General features: G+C 42.0%; 1 protein-coding gene across 1 annotated transcript in view; it reads right to left on the reverse strand.

Moving 5' to 3' along the window:
• The window catches only part of DNAI1 (dynein, axonemal, intermediate chain 1), a 69480-nt gene that overhangs the window by 39115 nt on the left and 10773 nt on the right, over window positions 1-19592 (reverse strand). Inside the window, exons 2-4 of the mRNA XM_010840104.1 lie at window positions 7279-7311; window positions 5437-5535; window positions 5194-5274 (exon numbers count right to left, since the gene is read on the reverse strand). Of these exons, the coding sequence (XP_010838406.1) occupies window positions 5194-5274; window positions 5437-5535; window positions 7279-7311 (213 nt within the window). The remainder of the gene's footprint in view (window positions 1-5193; window positions 5275-5436; window positions 5536-7278; window positions 7312-19592) is intronic.

Raw genomic sequence — 19592 nt, forward strand, 5'->3', positions numbered from 1 at the left:
GTGAAAGTGAAGTCCCTCAGTTGTGTCCGACTCTTCTCGACCCCATAGACTGCAGCCCACCAGGCTCCTCCGTCCATGGGATTTTCCAGGCAAGAGTACTACAGGTGTGCAATATAATGATTCACAATTTTAAAGGTTATATTCTAATTTTTGTTGTTGTCTGATAATAGTTATTATAAAATACTTGCTATATTCCTGTGTTGTACAGCATATCCTTGTACCTTATTTTATATTTAGTACCTAATAGTTTGTACCTCTTGGAGAAGGCAATGGCACCCCACTCCAGTACTCCTGCCTGGAAAATCCCATGGACGGAGGAGCCTGGTGGGCTGCAGTCCAGGGGGTCGCTAAGAGTTGGACACAACTGAGCGACTTCACTTTCACTTCTCACTTTCATGCATTGGAGAAGGAAATGGCAACCCACTCCAGTGTTCTTGCCTGGAGAATCCCAGGGACGGGGGAGCCTGGTGGGCTGCCGTCTATGGGGTCGCACAGAGTCGGACACGCCTGAAGCGACTCAGCAGCAGCAGCAGCAGTGTGTACCTCTTATACCCCTGCTCCTATACTACCCTCCCGCCTTCCCTCTCCCCACTAGACACTACTAGATTTGTTCTCTATATCTGCGAGTTCGCTTCTTTTTGTTAATTTGTTAGTTCATTGTGTTTTTTAGATTCCACATATAAGTGATATCATACAGTGTTTGTCTTTCTCTGAGTTACTTCACTTAGCATAATACCCTCCAAGTCCATCCATGTTGCTGCTAATGGCAAAATTTTACTTTTATGAGTAGTTCTCCATTGTGTATATATATACACCACATCTTTATCCATTCATCTGTTGATGGATGCATAGATTACTTTCATATCTTGGTAATTATAAATAGTGCTGCTATGAACATTGGGGCGTATGTATCTTTTTGAAGTAGTGTTTTTGTTTTTCCCAGAGTGGAACTGCAGGGTCGCCTAGTAGTTCTATTTTTAATTTTTTTCAGAAACCTCTATGTTGTTTTCCACAGTGTCTGCATCAATTTACATTCCCGTCAACGGTGTACGCATCCTCACCGGCATTTGTTATCTGTGGTCTTTTGATGATAGCCTTTCTGACAGGTGTGAGGTGATACCTCACTGTGGTTTAGATCTGCATTGCCCTGATGATGAGTGATGGTGAGTACCCTTTCATGTGCATGCTGGCCATCTGCATGTCCTCTTTGGAAAGATGTCTAATCAGGTCTTCTGCCCATCAGTTTGGGCTTTTTTTTTATGTTGAGTTATATGAACTGTTTGTATATTTTGAATGTTAACTCCTTACCATTTGCAAATATTTTCTCCCATTTAGTAGGTTGTCTTTTTGTTTTATCAACAGTTATCTTTGCTGTGCAAAGGTAATCATTTAATTAGGTAACCGTTTAATTAGGTCCCATTTGTTTCTTTTTGCTTTTATTTCCTTTGCTTTAAGAAACAGATCCAAAACATGTTGCTACAGTTTATGTCAGAGTGTTCTGCCTATGCTTTCCTCTAGGAGTTTTATAGTTTCCAGTCTTACATTTAGGTCTTTAATCCATTTTAAGTTTATTTTTGTATATGGCGTTGAGAATGGTCTAATTTCATTATTTTACATGTGCTGTCAAAGACATATTTTAAAATACATTCTTCCAACTCTGAGTGGCTCTGAATTGACCTGTCACTGACTCCTTCATCCATGTCAAGAGATTCTATCTTGCCTGCCTTACCAGAACTCAGAGAGGTCACACATAGTCATCAAACACACCTGACCTGGCCTCTTCTCCACTCTATTTAGTGGATGCCAGGGCTGGATAGATCCTCAGAGACACCAAGTCCCCCATCCCTTAAGAGGATCACAAAAATCTAGAAAAGATTGGGGCTTGCTTGGCACTCGTCAAGTCACATGGCAAACGAGAAACATGGCTACTATTAAAGCACAAGAAACCTTGTTCATTCCTTCACCAACAAATAATTTTTGAATAGACACAATGTGCCAAGTATTTTCTAGGTTCTAGAGATACAAAGCTTAGCAAAAGCAGATATGATCCCTGCTTTTATAAAGCTTATAGTCTGGTTCCTCTAGGCTACCTCCTTAGTGATCAGCATCCTAGCCCTAAAGTTTGAGAGCAGGGGTTCATTCCTTTTTTTATTTTATTTTATTCATTTTTGGCTGTGCTGGGTCTTCGTTCCTGCATGGGGGCTTTCTCTAGTTGTGGCAAGCAGGGGCTATTCTCTAGTTCATGGGTTTCTCGTGTGGTGCATGGATGTCTTCTCTTACTGTGGAGCAGGGGCTGTAGGATCATGGGCTTCGGTAGTTGTGGCTCGTGGGCTCTAGAGCATGGGCTCAGTACTTATGTCACATGGGCTTAGTTACTCTGAGGTACATGCGATCGTCCCGGAATTGAATTTGTGTCTCCTGCATTGGCAGGCAGATTCTTAACCACTGGACCATGAGGGAAGTCCCCAGCCCTTTTCAAGTCATACAGAAAAGTATTACCTTTGTATGGCACACTGAGATAAACTCACCACAGAGGAAACCAGCCCATGGGCTAGTACCAGGCCCACCTGTCCCTGGAGAACAGAAAGAATCACTATTTCTGCACACAGAATGGGACACTCTGCCTTTAAAAGTCACCATAAAGCTCTTCCTCTCTCAGTAACACAGATGGATGGGGAGATGGGACAGTGTAGTACTTAAGAGCATGGTCTGTGGATCTGGGCAGAATTGGATCCAAATCTTGATTCTGCTCCCTATTACCTGCATGATCTTAGGCTTAGCCACTCTAAGCCTTAATTTCTTCATCTGCAAAATGAGAATGAGTAGTTTGCAGGCTAGTTAAGTACTGAAAATAATGAAAGCAATCTATCAGGCACTCAAAACAGACAGCCTGACGCATAATAAGTGCTCAGTAAAAATACTAGCTATTATTTTGACAATGGAGATGTCCACGAGAATAAATTATCCATATAGTTGTCATTTGAGATGTCACCTTCATCCTGTCCCCAGTAGTGACTAGGACCTTCCTCTTCAATTAGGGATGGAATTCAGATTCCATTGCTTCTGTGCAAGGAGGAGAGGCATGCTTAGATCTGAACACTCTGCCTCTCCAGGCCAGCACTTCAAGAGAAAGTAATAGCTTTGGAGACCTAAAGCTCTTAGATCTCAGGGAAGGACTTGGAGGCCAGCTCTGTGGGAGGAATGCCAGGCAGGCCTGGGAGGCTGTTAGAAGGTTGGAGGAGGTGAGCCTGCTTGGGAGCCCATGGCTACCCAGCTGGCAGCTGACTCACGGGAATCTTTTCTAATAACTGGGCTTCCAAGAGGGCAAGAGAGGTACATTGACACCAATCCTCTGCCTGTAGCATGCCTCCCACTGAGTCCCAAAGAGATCCTCTTTCAGAGGTCAAAAGAACAGGAGCTCATAGAGTGCGCTGCACTCCAGCATAAGTTCAGGGACGTGAGGCAGCTTCTCTCTGCCACCTACCCCCTGCCCCTTAACAGGCTGCCTGAGGGACACCATGAGCACAACTCACGAGTGGGACCTCTCAAGAAATACACCTGAATTTGTCCCAACCTCTTTGTGGAGGCAGTGCCTACTCAATTTTGAATAAAAAGCAGTGTGCTCACAAAAAGATTCACAAAAACTGGTACATGAATGTTCATAGCAGCATTGTTCATAATAGCTAAGAAGCAGAAACAATCCAAATGTCCATCAGTTGATGAATATTATTTGGCAATAAAAAGAAATAAAGCACCGGGACATATTACAGCATGGATGAACCTTGAAAACAGTACGCTAAGTAAAAGAAGTCAGTCACAAAAGATGACATATTTATTTGATTTCTCTTGTATGAAATGCCCAGAAGAGGCAAATCTCTAAAGCTGAAAAAGGGATTAGTGGTTGCCTAAGGCTGGAAGAAATGGAAAACTAGGGAGTGGCAACTAAGAGGTATGGGGTTTCTTTGGGGGAAAATGAAAACGTTCTAGAATTGCTTGTGGTGATGGTTGCGTAATCTGTAAATATACAAAAAGCCATTGTATTGTACACTTTTAAATAGGTTATTCTATAGTATGTAAAAATTATATCTCAATAAAACTGTTTTTAAAAAAGAGAAAGAAACTGCTCATAGTGTGCTGTCTCCAAGGAAAAGGACAGGAGAAGGAGGTTTAGTTTCCATTGTATATTCATTGCTCTTTCCAATCTTTTGGAGCAAACAACAACAACAACAAATCTTTGGAAGCTAGTACCATGGGTTTCTAGAATTCTTTTATATATTCAAAACTCTGTATCTGTGCGTGTGTATGTATACACACCATTTTTTTAAAGAAGCGGTGTGATGTTGCTTTAGAGCCAATCAAACGAGTTCAAATTTTGCCTTGAATCCTGGCTATGTAACTTTTGTAATTTGTTTTCTCTATTTACCCTTTGTTTCCATAAAATGAAGACAAAAATTGTTCCTATAGCAAAAAAAACCTGAGGATTAATGAGCTATCCTCTGTAAAAGTTCTAATATAGGACCTGACACTGCCGCACTGGCTTCTGGAGACCCGGTGACTGATGTTAGTGACTAACACATCACATACATTGGAAAAGCACTTTTCCTACCAAATTATTCACTTCAGGATTCTTGAAAAGAGTGGCTCTGCAGGGCACTTAAGACGATGTAATTAGTGAGACTGAAGGAAGATTTGTAAAGAAATTTCAAAAATCTCTAGAAAACTCCATGTAAAATCTCAGGGTTTCAGCCAGCAAACTCACTTTAAAGGTGATTTCTGCAAGAACTGAGAGCCAGGACTTCCCTGGTGGTCTAATGGTTAAGAATGTGCCTGCCAATGCAGGGGACATAGGTTTGACCCCTTGTCCAGGAAGATCCCACATGCTCCACATGCTGTGGAGCAACTAAGGCAGTGAGCCACAACTACTGAGCCCATGCGCCATAATTACTGAAGCCTTTGCCCTAGATCCTGTGCTCTGCAACAAAAGAAGCCACTGCAATGAGAAGCCCGCACACCACAACTAAAGAGTAGTTCTCCTTTGCTGCAACTAGAGAAAGCCTGCACGCAGCAACAAAGACCCGGCACAGCCAAAAATAAATTAAATTTTTTTAAAAAGAGCTGAGGAGCTTTTGCAACATAGCAAGTTACCAAGCCCAGGAGCACCCAGAGGCCTCTACCCCAGAGAGGATGACTTACTTTGAAGCTGTACCTGACGATGTTCTGGGGTGCATGCGGGTTGTTGGCCGTCAGAATCCGGGTGAACTCCTCCTTCAGCTCCTGAGGGAGAGAAACACCAAGAGGGTCAAATGTAGAGGCCCCCACCCCCTCTGAAGATACCCTGCGATGTAAGCAGACATCTGGCAACCTAGGTTCTGCACAGAGTCCATCTCCAAGGCTGGAGGCGGTGGAAGGGGTGGGAGGAAGATGCTGCTCACTTACCGCATCAGTCAAGTCCAGTTGGTCAGGGGGTTTAACTGTGGCTTTGGACTGCACCCATTCATCTGTCCCTTCCCCTACTTCAGTCCCTGAGTCTTCATCCTGGACAAAAACCTCACATGAGAAACAAGAGCCTTACCTGCTTAGAGAAGCAAGCAGCCCTGTAAGAAGCCCTTTCATTCACCATCCTCCCAGAAGCCAAGCTCTGCCCCAAGATATAGAACACAAAGCATACAACAGAGCGCTCACGCGAGGGTCCAAAGGAACTGCTCAGACCGGAGTTCTCATTGCCTGGAAGATCATGGCCCCCTCAGACCTGGGGGTCTGGGTTTAGCTGGAATACTGTGCTGGGTCTTTGGCCCCAGGAGCGAGACCAGAACCGGCTCCTTCTTACTGCTTCCCATGCAGCCTGGAAGCTAATAGCCAGGACCAGCTGTGCAAAGGCCTCCAGCCATTCTTTAAGCTACTTCAACTCTCATTCACATTTTACCTTCTAGTTTGCCACCTTAAGGTTATTGTTACAGTAAAACTCCCTGTACTTTGTAACTTGAAGCCTCATAGTCCTATCACAGCCTTGAAGCAAAAAAATAATAATAATAATAATAACTAGAAGTTTTCCCTTTCCCTGATAGACAGTTAAATACCTTGCCACAGTGGCCCATGACATATTAAAAAATATTCACCCTCACTAGCAATCAAAGACATGGAAAATAAAACAATGCAATTTTTTCATTATTAAACTGGTGAAGGGCGGTGACCGCTTTCCCATGAGAAAACACAGAGGCTCTCCTTCATCCCTGTCCAGAAGAGGAGACACGAGAAGAAGCACCTGGTGCAGAGCACCAGTTCCTACTTCATGGATGTGAAATGCCCAGGAATCTATAAAATCACCTCTGTCTTTAGCTAACACTCACAAACAACAGTTTCGTGTGTTGCTCTACTGTCCTCAGCCAGCCTACAGGAGGAACTGCAAAGCTTACAGAAGGATGCTCCTTCAGACAGAGACAGCCCTAGAAGCACCCTGAATCCAGAGGGATGGGAAACCATCCTAACCAGTACATTTTGAACACAAAAAACAAGCAAGCAAGCAAAACAAAATGAAACCAAAAAAACTGTTTAAAACTGAAACCAAAGAAAACCAAACAGACAAAACCAATATCCAGTGTTGGTGAGGCTGTGGGAAAATGGGCACTTGTAAATTAGTACAACCTTTCTAAAGAGCAATTTGGAAATATTGATCAAAAGCCTAATAAGTATTGAGTTGGCCAAAATATTTGTTTGGGCTTTTCCATAAGATGTTAAGGAAAAACTTGAACTATCTTTTTGGCCAACATATTATTTGTACTCCTTGATCCAAATTTCTATGTATAGGAATTTATATTAAGAAAAAAAAATAAGGATAGGCCCAAAGATTTAAATGCATGAATGTTTGTTGGAGGGTTGATCATAATAGTGAAAAAGAGGAAATATTTAAATGTCAAACAAAGGGGCATGGTTGAACAAAATGATGGAGTGGCCTTAATGAACGTAAGGTAAAAGAGTGTGCGTTAATTGAAAATGATTCTGTGAAAGTATATTTACTGACAGTGGAAAGTACTCTAAATAGTACGTAAAAAGCAGATTGTAAAAGAACATACAGTTGGACTCCATTTAAAAATAAATACATGTAATTTTTATATGTGCATAGAAATATCTGGGAAGATATAGCATCACATGTTAACTAAGCGGTTTCCCAGAGTGATAGGTTTAAGGGTGATTTTAACGTTCTTTTTGCTTTTCTTTAAAAAGTTACAACTAATATTTCAACAGCTTTTTGCTGAAAAACTGCATGGTCTCAGCACTTACTCTCTTCCTGGCTCCTCTGCCCATGCTGATGCTCTGAAAAAAGAACAGAAACAGAAGATTAGTCGTAAGTGACTCTCCATAGGAATATCAGAAAGAGAATTAGAGGGGGGCTTCTGCCCAAGGACCTCAAAGACAAGTGACAGTGAGCTTCCTCAAATCTCACAGACAGTCTTCTCACTGGCAACAGGTGCCCAGCCAAGGAGGCCCTATATCTGAGGCAACCTGATTCCAGCATCAGTGAGACTGATCCCTGAAGAGCAACTGGGTAACTTACTCCCTGGCATTTCTTATCTGCAATTAGCTCAACAAACATTTAAAAAAATCATATACTAAGTGCTCATCTGTGCCAAGCGTTAAGGGGATTCTGAGGGCATATTATATTTATAAACAGTTGTTTATGATGAAGGTTTGGGTACTCTGCTTTGTATACTGCTGTCTCAGAATATAGCAGGTGTTCAAAACACTTACTGAATATATGAATGAATGCCATCAAACCCCTTAGTAATCATGACCCCGGGAAAATGTTTCTCCTCTTGAAGCCTGTTTTCTCATCTACTGTGAGATGCATAAGATTGGATATGATGACTTTACAGTTCTAGCATGCTAAAATTTTATGTTCCCAAGAGTAGCATGCTTTTTTAAAAAGTTATCTATTTATTTATTTTTGGCTGTGCTGGGTCTTCGTTGCTGCATGTGGGCTTTTTCTAGTTGGAGAGCATGTGATTTGGTGCACACAGGCTTCAGTAGTTGTGGCACACAGGCTCAGTAATCGGGGCACACAGGTTTAGTTGCCATGTGGCATGTGGGATCTTCCCAGACCAGGAATCAAATTCGTGTCCTCTGCACTGGCAGGCAGATTCTTAACCACTGAACCACCAGGGAAGTCCCAAGAGTAGCGTGCTAGATTCAACTAGATAAACATTTGTTGAGCATCTACTCATGTGTCAAGGACTAACCTAAGCAGTGAGACAAAGATGAAGAGAGATGAGGTCCCTATCCCTGTTTGCTCGGGGTCCATGGAAGACAGAAGCATGTGATTAGTGCTCATTATTTACTCACTGATTCACTCAGCATGTTCTCTTGAAAGTCTGCTCTATGCCAGCAGTAGAGACACGTGCCCAGGGTGCTCATGCATGGAAACACCTACCCAGCTTGGGTGCAAAAGAAAGCCTCACTGAGGTGGCTATTTCTCAGCTCAATATCAAAAGACAAGTATGGGTTATCCAAGTGGAGAAAATGTTTTTCAGAAAGGCTGTCCAGAAGAGGAAAACAGCATGTGAAATGGCAAGAGCAGAACAATAACAGAAACTATAAAATGCTCCACCGAAGAAATAAAACAAACCCTGCAGTATAGACACTGAACGAATAGTTGTTTCAGGTGATGGAGCAAGAAGGAGATCAGTGGAGACTGGAGATGTGTGTGGGGTGGGGGAGTGTTAAGCTTGGAAGAAGCAGGTCTAGGCCTTGAAGGAGGGGGCAAGGCAGTCGAGAAACCAAAGGGCACATGTTGGTGAAGGCCTGGCACACCAGGCAGAGACCTCGGCTCCCAGCTCTCACTGACCACCTGATTGATCTTAGAGGAGGTCTCTGGGTCCTGGTTTCCCAAATGCAAAGTGAGGGGGTTAGACCAGAAGGACTCTCACAACTCTTCCATGGCAGGGGCTGTGGAGAGGCTTTGATGGTGGATGGGGAGGGGACTCCAGAGGGTGAGAAGGGCATGTCCTGGCTTAGGCAGGGATTGTTGCTAGGAGGGCAGCAGCCGGATTCAGATTTCTGCCAGGCCACCTAGGTTTCCAGGGATGGGAACCCTCCTCTGAGGCTAAGCCGCATGAGCCAGAAAGCGGCTTTCCTTTGAAGAGCCTCTGATCCCTAAGGTAATGAGATGGAAGCGCAACAGTGTCCAGCAGTTTTCTGGCCCACAACAGAGCACTGGAGGGCCAGCCCCACCCCAGGCTGCCAGCCCTAAATAGGAAACGAGATCCAGTTACCATTGCCCCCCGTAAATATGTCTATAAAACATTTATCTGGCAATAAAAGAACTGACAAGGCAATTTGAGTGTAATTGTTTTTGGCAGTTGGAAATATTTCAATTAACACACTGTAAAAGCCACACTATAATAAATGCAAAACAGGCCAATGAAATCAGCTACAGCCCTGACTTCCCAACCATGACAAAAGAGATTGAATGTCAGGCTGCCACCTTGGGCTGTTGGTCTTCCAGAAGGAGAAGTCTGAGGCAGACAAGCCTGAATTCCTGAAAGGTTTCTGAGGGTTCCTCCCAGAAGCTGTCAAACCGCAGAAAAAGACAGCCCAAAGTCCCTCGTTTGGCCCTTGGAACTCTATCATGCAACCCCGCATCTCTGGTCCAGCCTGCTCTCCCACTACTCTGAGATGCAAACAGCAAGGTACTCACGTTTCCTGAGCTTGGCCTCTGCTTTCCCACTTCTGCACCTTTGCTTTTACCATTCCTCCTGCCAAGAATGCCATCTTCTCCTTCTCCCTCCCTCCCACTCTGTGCATGCATGCTAAGTCGTGACAGACTCTGCAACGCCATGGACTGTAGCCTGCCAGGCTCCTTTGTCCACAGGATTTCCCAGGCAAGAATACTGGAATGGGTTGCCATTTCCTTCTTCAGGGGATCTTCCCAACCCAGGGATCAAACCTGCGTCCGTTACATCTCTGGCATTGACAGGCAGGTTCTTTACCACTAGCACCACCCAGGAAGCCCTATCTCAGCTCCCACTATCTTGGCCTAACAAAACCCTACCCAGCTAGCCTCTGCTAGTTCCATCATCTAATCCTGACCTTTCTCCTACCTCCCTCTATTCTTTCTGTCTGCACTCTGAGCAAGGATCTGCCCTGCCTCACATTACCATCATTAGCATTGGCTGTGGAGAGATGAAGGACAAACTGTAACTTCAAATAGATACTCTGTTGTCTCCAGGTTTTGTTCTGCAAAAGGGGACAGAATTACAGAAAGAAACATATAGTGCAGTGCACATCAGAGGCAGCTAAGAGATTCCAGCAAGGGAGATCCCCCATTCTAAAACACTGACCAAAGAAGACCCTCTACTCTTGGATGCAGCATTTCAGTCATTCTGTGAAGTCAAGGGAGGAGCCCAGGAAGGAGTGGTGCCCCCCAGGCCACCAGGGCAATCAGAGTAACCCTGAAGATCAATGGGATAACAGCTGTCCCAGCGAATTCCTTCATAGTAAAGCACTTTTCTATTTTCACTGTTAAGAGATTTTAGTGTGAGCATCCTGAGGGCAGGAGCTGGTAATGACTCCACTGCCTAGTTCTCACTTCTCTTACAGGACCTGACATTGCTGAGGGCTCCCTTGTTCCGTCTAGAAACTTCTCCACCTCCAGTAGTTCTTTCTCAATATCCTTGACCCCTCCGGGAATGGGTACTTGACCCCCTAGTCTTCTGTTTCTACACATTCTCCTGGGTGCTCTTATGCCCACCCACAGATTCATCTTCTTCTTTGTCCTGAAGCTCAAATGACAAAGCTTAGATTTTCAAATTTGTGACAGAGTACTCATACTCATTTTCTTAAAAAATCAACCTCATTGTGTTCTTTTTACACCCTAACCATCATCTTTTTTTTCCCACTCCAAACTTCCATCTCCTCTAGTATTTCCTATCTCACTCAAGTGTACGACCATTCAAGCACCTAGGTTGGAAACTGGGAGTCTTCAGTTACCTGTCTTTCCCTCATCCTTTTACTAGCGTCATATTTCTAAGTCTAACAATTCTATCACTTTAATATCTTTTATAACTATCCTCTCCATTCATATCCCCCTTTAATTCAAGTCCTAACTCCCTCTAGCCAAACTGCATTTGATTACCCTAACTCTATTTTCTCTCCACTCTCATAATTATATCTATCACCATTTTCAGCTATTGAGCACTGACCCTGAGCCAATCATTTACTAAGCAATTTATGTACATGATCTCATTTAATCTTCATAACCATCCTATGCGGAAGGATTATAACATCATTAAAATCTGTAAAACAGGAGTTTTACAGATGAGGACCCTGAGGCATAGCAAGATGAAGCAGCTGACCCAGAGCTGAACATGAACATGTTCCCAAACTCTTATTCACTATAAGTAATCTTCTTAAAATGTAAGCTTGATCACTCTCCTACTTTAAAGCCTCTAAGGGCTCCCCGTCACCCACGAGTGGAATCCCCAAGTCCCTAACATGGCATCCACCACATTCCCAACTCTTTTCCTGCCACAGCCATGGAAGCGTGCTTTGAAAAAGAAAATTCAATGTAACAGGTGATTATTATTGCCACCTACTGGGCATTTGGGGCTTCCCAGGTGGCACTAGTGGTAACTTGCCTGCCAATGCAGGAGATGTAAGAGACGGGTTCTTCTCCTGGGTAGGGAAGATCTCCTGGAGGAGGGCATGGCAACCACTCCAGTATTCTTGCCTGGAGAATCCCATGGACAGAGGAGCATGGCAGGCTACAGTCCATGGTATTGCAAAGAGTCAGACATGACTGAAGCCACTTAGCACACACTGGGCATTTATCTGCACTTAGATTTGTTTTGGGGCTTCTCAGGTGGCACCAGTGGTAAAAAAAAAACAACCACCCTGCCAATGCAGGAGGCATAAGAGGTGTTCTAGCTCTGGGTCAGGAAGATCCCCTGGAGAAGGGCATGGCAATCCACTCCAGTACTCTTGCCTGGAGAATCCTTTGGACAGAGGTCACAAAGCATTGGACATTACTGAAGCAAGTTAGCATGCATGCAGACTTGTTTTGATATATGACATACTACACAATGTAAGCAATCCAGCTGTCCCTGAATATATTTTAGGGGTGAGTCAGGAGATCAAAACTTCTTAAATTGCTCCCTATTATGAAGATATTATTTTAAAAACAAGTATGTGATCAGATGTATCCATGGGGCTCAAATATGGGCTTTGAAGTCAACCATACCTGGTTCGAATCCCTTCTCTGCCATCTGCTAGGCAAGTTACTTGTCTTCGCAGTGTCCTTATCTCTTAAATGGGCATCATACCAATGCCCTCTGAAGGCAACTATAGCCCATAGTTATGAGGATTCAATGAGTCAATATACATAAAATGCAAACTGCAGTGCCTGGCCAGAGTCTGTGCCCAATAAAGGACTGTTGGTAGTATTATTATTCCCACTTATACACCCTGCTCTGCCTAGCCATGCAGGATCTGTCTGTCCCTTTGCTTACTAGGAAGCACTTGCCCTAGGGATGACTACAAGTCTTCAGCAGCTCACATGTCCACCCAAGAGTTTCTTGGTGAAATGTGTTCTTCTCTGGAAAGAGTGGCTCTTTGAAGCGTGCAAACCCACAGACACTGCATCCTCCTTCCTGGGGCCCCAAGAGATTTTGTTCACCATTTCAGTTGTCTTGGTCCTTATTTTAAAACTCCCTAACAGGTTTCCATTAAGCTAAATTGAAACTAAATACCTCACCAGCTTGCAGTTTCCGTTTCTAAAAGGGTAAAAGCTCTTAGTCCCAAAGGAAGAGTAATTTACCAACAAATCTTCCTCCAGCTTCACTGACTGCATTTCAAATCCCTGAGCCTAGCGCAGTCTCTAAAGCACCCAGAAGGTGCTCAATAAGTATGGTTGAAGGAGATCTCAAAATTTTGAAACACTAGGTGAGAGTTCCTTGCATAGCAAGGAGATCAAATCAGTCAATCCTAAAAGAAATCGACCCTGAATATTCATCAGAAGTCCTGATGCTGAAGCTCCAATACTTTGACCACCTGATGCGGAAAGCTGACCCACTGGAAAAAGAGCCTGATGCTGGGAAAGATCGAGGGCAGGAGGAGAAGGAGGCAACAGAGGATGAGATGGTTGGATGGCATCATCGACTCAATGGGCGAGTTTGAGCAAACTCCAGGAGATGGTGAAGGACAGGGAAGCCTGGTGTGCTTCCACTGGGGTCACAAAGAAAACGACACGACTTAGCAACTAAACAACGACAAAGATAAAGGCTAACAGGTGCTATCATACACTATTGTGGGCACGCCACCTCATGCAGGGTTAACTGGCAATACCTGCCAAAATTTCAAATGCGTATACCTCGCAACTCAGCAACTATGCTTTTTTGAATTTTTCCTATATAAATACTATAGTATTTATATATATACTGTATATATATGCATACTATATGCATAAGTATACTTATGCATACTATAATACATATGCAAAAGATGTATGTACAAAATTGTTCACTGCAGCCTTTTGGTAATATTTCAAAAATGGGGAAAAAAATCTAAATATTCATCCATAGGGGCCTAGTGAAATACGTTATGGTATAGCCATTCAATGGGATATTATGTATATTTTTAAAAGAATGAGGCAACTTTTATGTATTGTTATGTAAAGCCTCCAAGCTTTTTTTATTGTTAAATAAACAAGCAAGTTACATAAACAGATGACCCATCATTTTACTTTAAGAATGTGTGCACACACGAAATTTCTGGAAGAATAATGTAGATTCTGTTGAGAGTGGTTTGGTCCAGGGAATGTGACTGGGGAGTTGCAGGGAAGGGAAAAAACTGCGGTTTACCTTATACTCATCCTCATGGTTTTAATATTTTAAATGTAAATGTGCATTACTTTTATAATTTAAAATGCTAATTAAGAATTTTAAAAGTTAATACAGTTAAAGAAGGTAGTTTTTTTTTTCCCCCTATTAATGCAGTGTTAGCATAATGCTCAGAATGCAGAAAAAGGAACATGAGACCAAACTCATGCTTCCCTGGAAGACCAAGAGGGAAGAAGCCAAAGCTATGGGCCTCTTCCCAAATAAGGGTAGAGACAGCAAGGCAGGGTAGGGTTTAAAACCTGAAGCTCTAGTGTAAGCCTGGCTTGATTCCTGATTCTGTCACCACCTACATGTGCGGCCTTGAGTAAGGTATTTATGTCCTAATCCTCATTCTCTCATTTATAAAGCAGAGAAAAATATTAGTACTTTCCTTAGATTTGCTGTGAGGATAAAATACAATACATGATGAGAACCTTACTCAGAGCCCAGCACTCAGTAAGCCATCAAGTACCAGAGGCAGTGTTATTACTTTATTATTCTATCATGGTCTGCTGTGCATGCCAACTGACTCTCATTCTGAGGGCATTTATTGAATAGTTGAAAAGTGTGTTGTCCAGGTCCCATGAAATCCTTGTCAGAAAGGAAGCTATAAGTCTCAGGGTGTACAGCAGAGGGATGAAACTAAAAAAACTTTCCCTTTATACAGCATCTTTCAGTTTACTGAACACTTTGGAGTGCATCATCTTATTTGGCCCTTATTCTCATCTTTTGTGGGTGGATGTTGAATCTTGTCAAGAAAATTAGAGATACCAAGGGAACATTTCATGCAAAGATGGGCACAATTAAGAGCAGAAATGGTATGCACCTAACAGAAGCATAAGATATTAAGAGGTGGCAAGAATACACAGAAGAACTGTACAAAAAAGGTCTTCATGACTCAGATAATCACGATGGTGTGATCACTTACCTAGAGCCAGACATCCTGGAATGTGAAGTCAAGTGGGCCTTAGGAAGCATCACTACGAACAAAGCTAGTGGAGGTGATGGAATTCCAGTGGAGCTATTTCAAATCCTAAAAGATGATGCTGTTTAAGTGCTGCACTCAATATGTCAGCAAATTTGGAAAACTCAGCAGTAGCCACAGGACTGGAAAAGGTCAGTCTTCATTCCAATCCCAAAGAAAGGCAATGCCAAAGAATGCTCAAACTACCGCACAATTGCACTCATCTCACATGCTAGCAAAGTAATGTTCAAAATTCTCCAAGCTGGGCTTCAACAATACATGGACCGTGAACTTCCAGATGTTCAACCTGGTTTTAGAAAAGGCAGAGGAAACAGAGATCAAATTGCCAACATCCGCTGGATCATCAGAAAAGCAAGAGAGTTCCAGAAAAACATCTATTTCTGCTTTATTGACTATGCCAAGGCCTTTGACTGTGTGGATCACAATAAATTGTGGAAAATTCTGAAAGAGATGGGAATACCAGAACACCTGACCTGCCTCTTGAGAAACATGTATGCATGTCAGGAAGCAACAGTTAGAACTGGACATGGAACAACAGACTTGTTCCAAATAGGAAAAGGAATACTTCAAGGCTATATATTGTCACCCTGCTTATTTAACTTATATGCAGAGTACATCATGAGAAACGCGGGGCTGGAAGAAGCCCAAGCTGGACTCAAGATTGCCGGGAGAAATATCAATAACCTCAGATATGCAGATGACACCACCCTTATGGCAGAAAGTGAATAAGAACTAAAGAGCCTCTTGATGAAAGTTAAAGTGGAGAGTGAAAAAGTTGGCTTAAAGCTCAACATTCAGAAAACGAAGATCATGGCATCTGGTCCCATCACTTCATGGCATATAGATGGAGAAACAGTGGTAACAGTGACAGACTTTATTTTGGGGGCTCTGAAGTCACTGTAGATGGTGACTGCAGCCATGAAATTAAAAGACACTTACTCCTTAGAAGGAAAGTTATGACCAACCTAGACAGCATTTTAAAAAGCAGAGACATTACTTTGCCAACAAAGGTCCATCTAGTCAAGGCTATGTTTTTTCCAGTAGTCAGGTATGGACGTGAGAGTTAGACTATAAAGAAAGCTGAACACCGAGTAATTGATGCTTTTGAACTGTGGTGCTGGAGAAGACTCTTGAGAGTCCCTTGGACTGCAATGAGATCTAACCAGTCCATCCTAAAGGAAATCAGTCCTGGGTGTTCATTGGAAGGACTGATGTTGAAGCTGAAACTCTAATACTTTGGCCACCTGATGCGAAGAGAAGACCCAAAGAAAAATATGGACTCATTTGAAAAGACCCTGATGCTGGGAAAGATTGAGGGCAGGAGGAGAAGGGGACGACAGAGGATGAGATGGTTGGATGGCATCACTGACTCAATGGACGAGTTTGAGTAAACTCTGGGGCTTGGTAATGGACAGGGAGGCCTGGAGTGCTACAGTCCATGGGGTCGCAAAGAGCTGGACACAACTGAGCGACAAAGAGAAGAGTTGAATCTTGTCAACTTCTTTTCTGAATCTATTGTGATGTTGTCATATGGTTTTCCCCCTTTTTTCTGTTAATGTGAAAAAATATATTGATTGGGTTTTTAATGTTGAGCTAACTTTGTCTTATTGAAATAAACCTCACTTGGTCTGATATATTATTTTTTTAATATATTGCTGGAACAGATTTGCTAATATTTTGTCAGATTTTTTTTTTGCATTTATATTCATGAAGGATGTTGGCCTATCCTCTTTTCTTATAATAGTTTTGATTTTAATATCAGAATTATACTGATATCAAGTAAATTGGAACTTGTACCCTCCTGTTTGCTCTAAGACTTTGTATAAGATTGGTGTTATATTTATTCCTGACATATCTATTCATCAGTGAACCCATTTGGCCTAGAGTTTCTTTGTGGGAAGGTTTTAAATTATGAATTCAATTTCTTTAAGTAGATGTGGTCTTCATATTTTCCATTTCTTTTTGTGTTAAGGCAAACTGTTTTCTTCAATAAATTTGTCCATTCCCTTTACATTGTTGAATTTATTGCCATAAAGTTGTTGATAATATCCATTTATTACCCTTTTTAATGTCTGTACAATCTGTAGTGATATCACATTTTTCATTTCTGTTATTGGCTATTGTGTTTTCTTTTTTTCTTGATGAGCCAAGCTTGCTAAGTTTTATCAATTTTATCAATCTTTTCAATGAACCAACTTCTGACTTCGTTAATTTTCTCTATCGTTTTTCTCATTATTTCTATGAAACAATAAGATAAATGAATAAATTAATAAAAGAAAGGGAATTGATGAAATAGATTTTGCTTCTGTTATTCTGGATTTAATTTCCTCATCTTTTTCTATTTTCTTAAGGTAGAAACTTAGAACATTGATTTTAAATCTTTTTTCTTTTCTGAAATAGGCATTTAAAACTACACGTTTTTAGTAAGTCCAACTTCAGCATGACCCCACAATTTGTGATGTTTTATTTTCAGTGTTGTTGTTTAGTCGCTATGTCATGCGCAACGCTTTTGCAACCCCATGGTTGCAGCCTGCCAGGCTCCTCTGTCCATGGGATTTCCCAGGCAAGAATACTGGAGTGGGGTGCCATTTCCTTCTCCAGGGGATCTTCCCAACCCAGGGATCAAACCCACGTCTACTGCATTGGCAGGAGGATTCTTTACCAATGAGCCATCTGGGAAGCCCATCCAATTAAAAGGTTTTTTTAAATTTCCTTTGTATATTTTTTTTAATTTAGAAGTGCATTCGTCAATCCCTAAATATTTGGGGATTTGCTATTTATGATTAATTTAATTTCATTTTGGTCAAACTATTCCTAGTATCCTGAGATTTTTTTCTGTCATGGATTGATGTTGAGTTTGAATTGAATGAAAACCTGTAAGGTATTAATATTTTGAAATGTATTGAGACTCACTGCACGTCCCAGTGTATGGTCTATTTTTTTTTTTTAACATTCTGCCATTCTTAGGTTCTATAAATGTTAATTAAGTCAAGTTGGTTAACAGATCTACATATTTCAGCTGAGCGAAAAGTGTTAAAATCTCCAGCTATCATTGTATCCTTTTATATTTCTCCGTTTAACTCTGGTCAGTTTTTGGTTGATGTATTTTGAAGTGCTATTAGTAGGTACATACACATTTGAGATTTCATTTCACTTCTTGAATTGATCTTTTATCATTATGAAATGTCCATATTTTTCTTTGGGAATACTCTTTGTCTTGGAGCCTACTTGGCTCTGATAATACTATAGTTATGCAGCTTTTTTATGCTTGCTACTTGCATGGTATGTTTCACCACACTTTTATTTTTCAAACTTTCTATGTCTTTACACTTAAACTATACTTCTTACAAGGAGCATAAAGTTGGGTCTTGCTTATTCCTCCCCCCCGCCCCCCCCCAGCTTGATAATCTCTGCCTTTTAATTGAAAGTATTGGTGCGGTTGTCTTTACCATACTCTGCTTTGTTTTCTATTTTTCATCTACTTTTTCCTCTGTTCATCTTCTCCCGTCTTTTATGTTAGTTGAGGTTTTTAGTATTTCATTTTATTTTCTCTGTTGGATTTTTGGCTGTGCCTTTTTGTATTACTTTCTAGTGGTTGCTCTAACGTTTATAGTATATACCTCAAATCGATCATAGTCTATTAAGAATAAATAACACACCACTTCATATTTAACAAAGTAATAACCTTCAGTTAGTTCAGTTCAGTCGCTCAGTCGTGTCCGACTCTTTGCGACCCCATGAATCCCAGCACGCCAGGCCTCCCTGTCTATCACCAACACCTGGTGTTCACTCAGACTCACGTCCATCGAGTCAGTGATGCCATCCAGCCATGTCATCCTCTGTCGTCCCCTTCTCCTCCTGCCCCCAATCCTTCCCAGCATCAGAGTCTTTTCCAATGAGTCAACTCTTCGCATGAGGTGGCCAAAGTACTGGAGTTTCAGCTTTAGCATCATTCCTTCCAAAGAAATCCCAGGGCTGATCTCCTTCAGAATGGACTGGTTGGATCTCCTTGCAGTCCAAGGGACTCTCAAGAGTCTTCTCCAACACCACAGTTCAAAAGCATCAATTCTTCAGCGCTCAGCCTTCTTCACAGTCCAACTCTCACATCCATACATGACCACAGTAAAAATCATAGCCTTGACTAGACGGACCTTTTTTGGCAAACTAACATCTCTGCTTTTGAATATGCTATCTAGGTTGGACATAACTTTCCTTCCAAGGAGTAAGCATCTTTTAATTTCATGGCTGCAGTCACCATCTGCAGTGATTTTGGAGCCCAAAAAAATAAAGTCGGACACCGTTTCCACTGTTTCCCCATCTATTTCCCATGAAGTGATGGGACCGGATGCCATGATCTTCATTTTCTGAATGTTGAGCTTTAAGCCAACTTTTTCACTCTCCACTTTCACTCTCATCAAGAGGCTTTTGAGTTCCTCTTCACTTTCTGCCATAATGGTGGTGTCATCTGCATATCTGAGGTTATTGATATTTCTCCCGGCTAATCTTGATTCCAGCTTGTGTTTCTTCCAGTCCAGCGTTTCTCATGATGTACTCTGCATAGAAGTTAAATAAGCAGGGTGACAATATACAGCCTTGTACGTACTCCTTTTCCTATTTGGAACCTAGTCTGTTGTTCCATGTCCTGTTCTAACTGTTGCTTCCTGACCTGCATACAAATTTCTCAAGAGGCAGTATAAGGTGGTCTGGTATTCCCATCTCTTTCAGAATTTTCCACAGTT

This window comes from Bison bison, unplaced genomic scaffold, assembly GCF_000754665.1.
Source record: "Bison bison bison isolate TAMUID 2011002044 unplaced genomic scaffold, Bison_UMD1.0 scf7180017864141, whole genome shotgun sequence".
Lineage (NCBI taxonomy): Eukaryota > Metazoa > Chordata > Mammalia > Artiodactyla > Bovidae > Bison > Bison bison.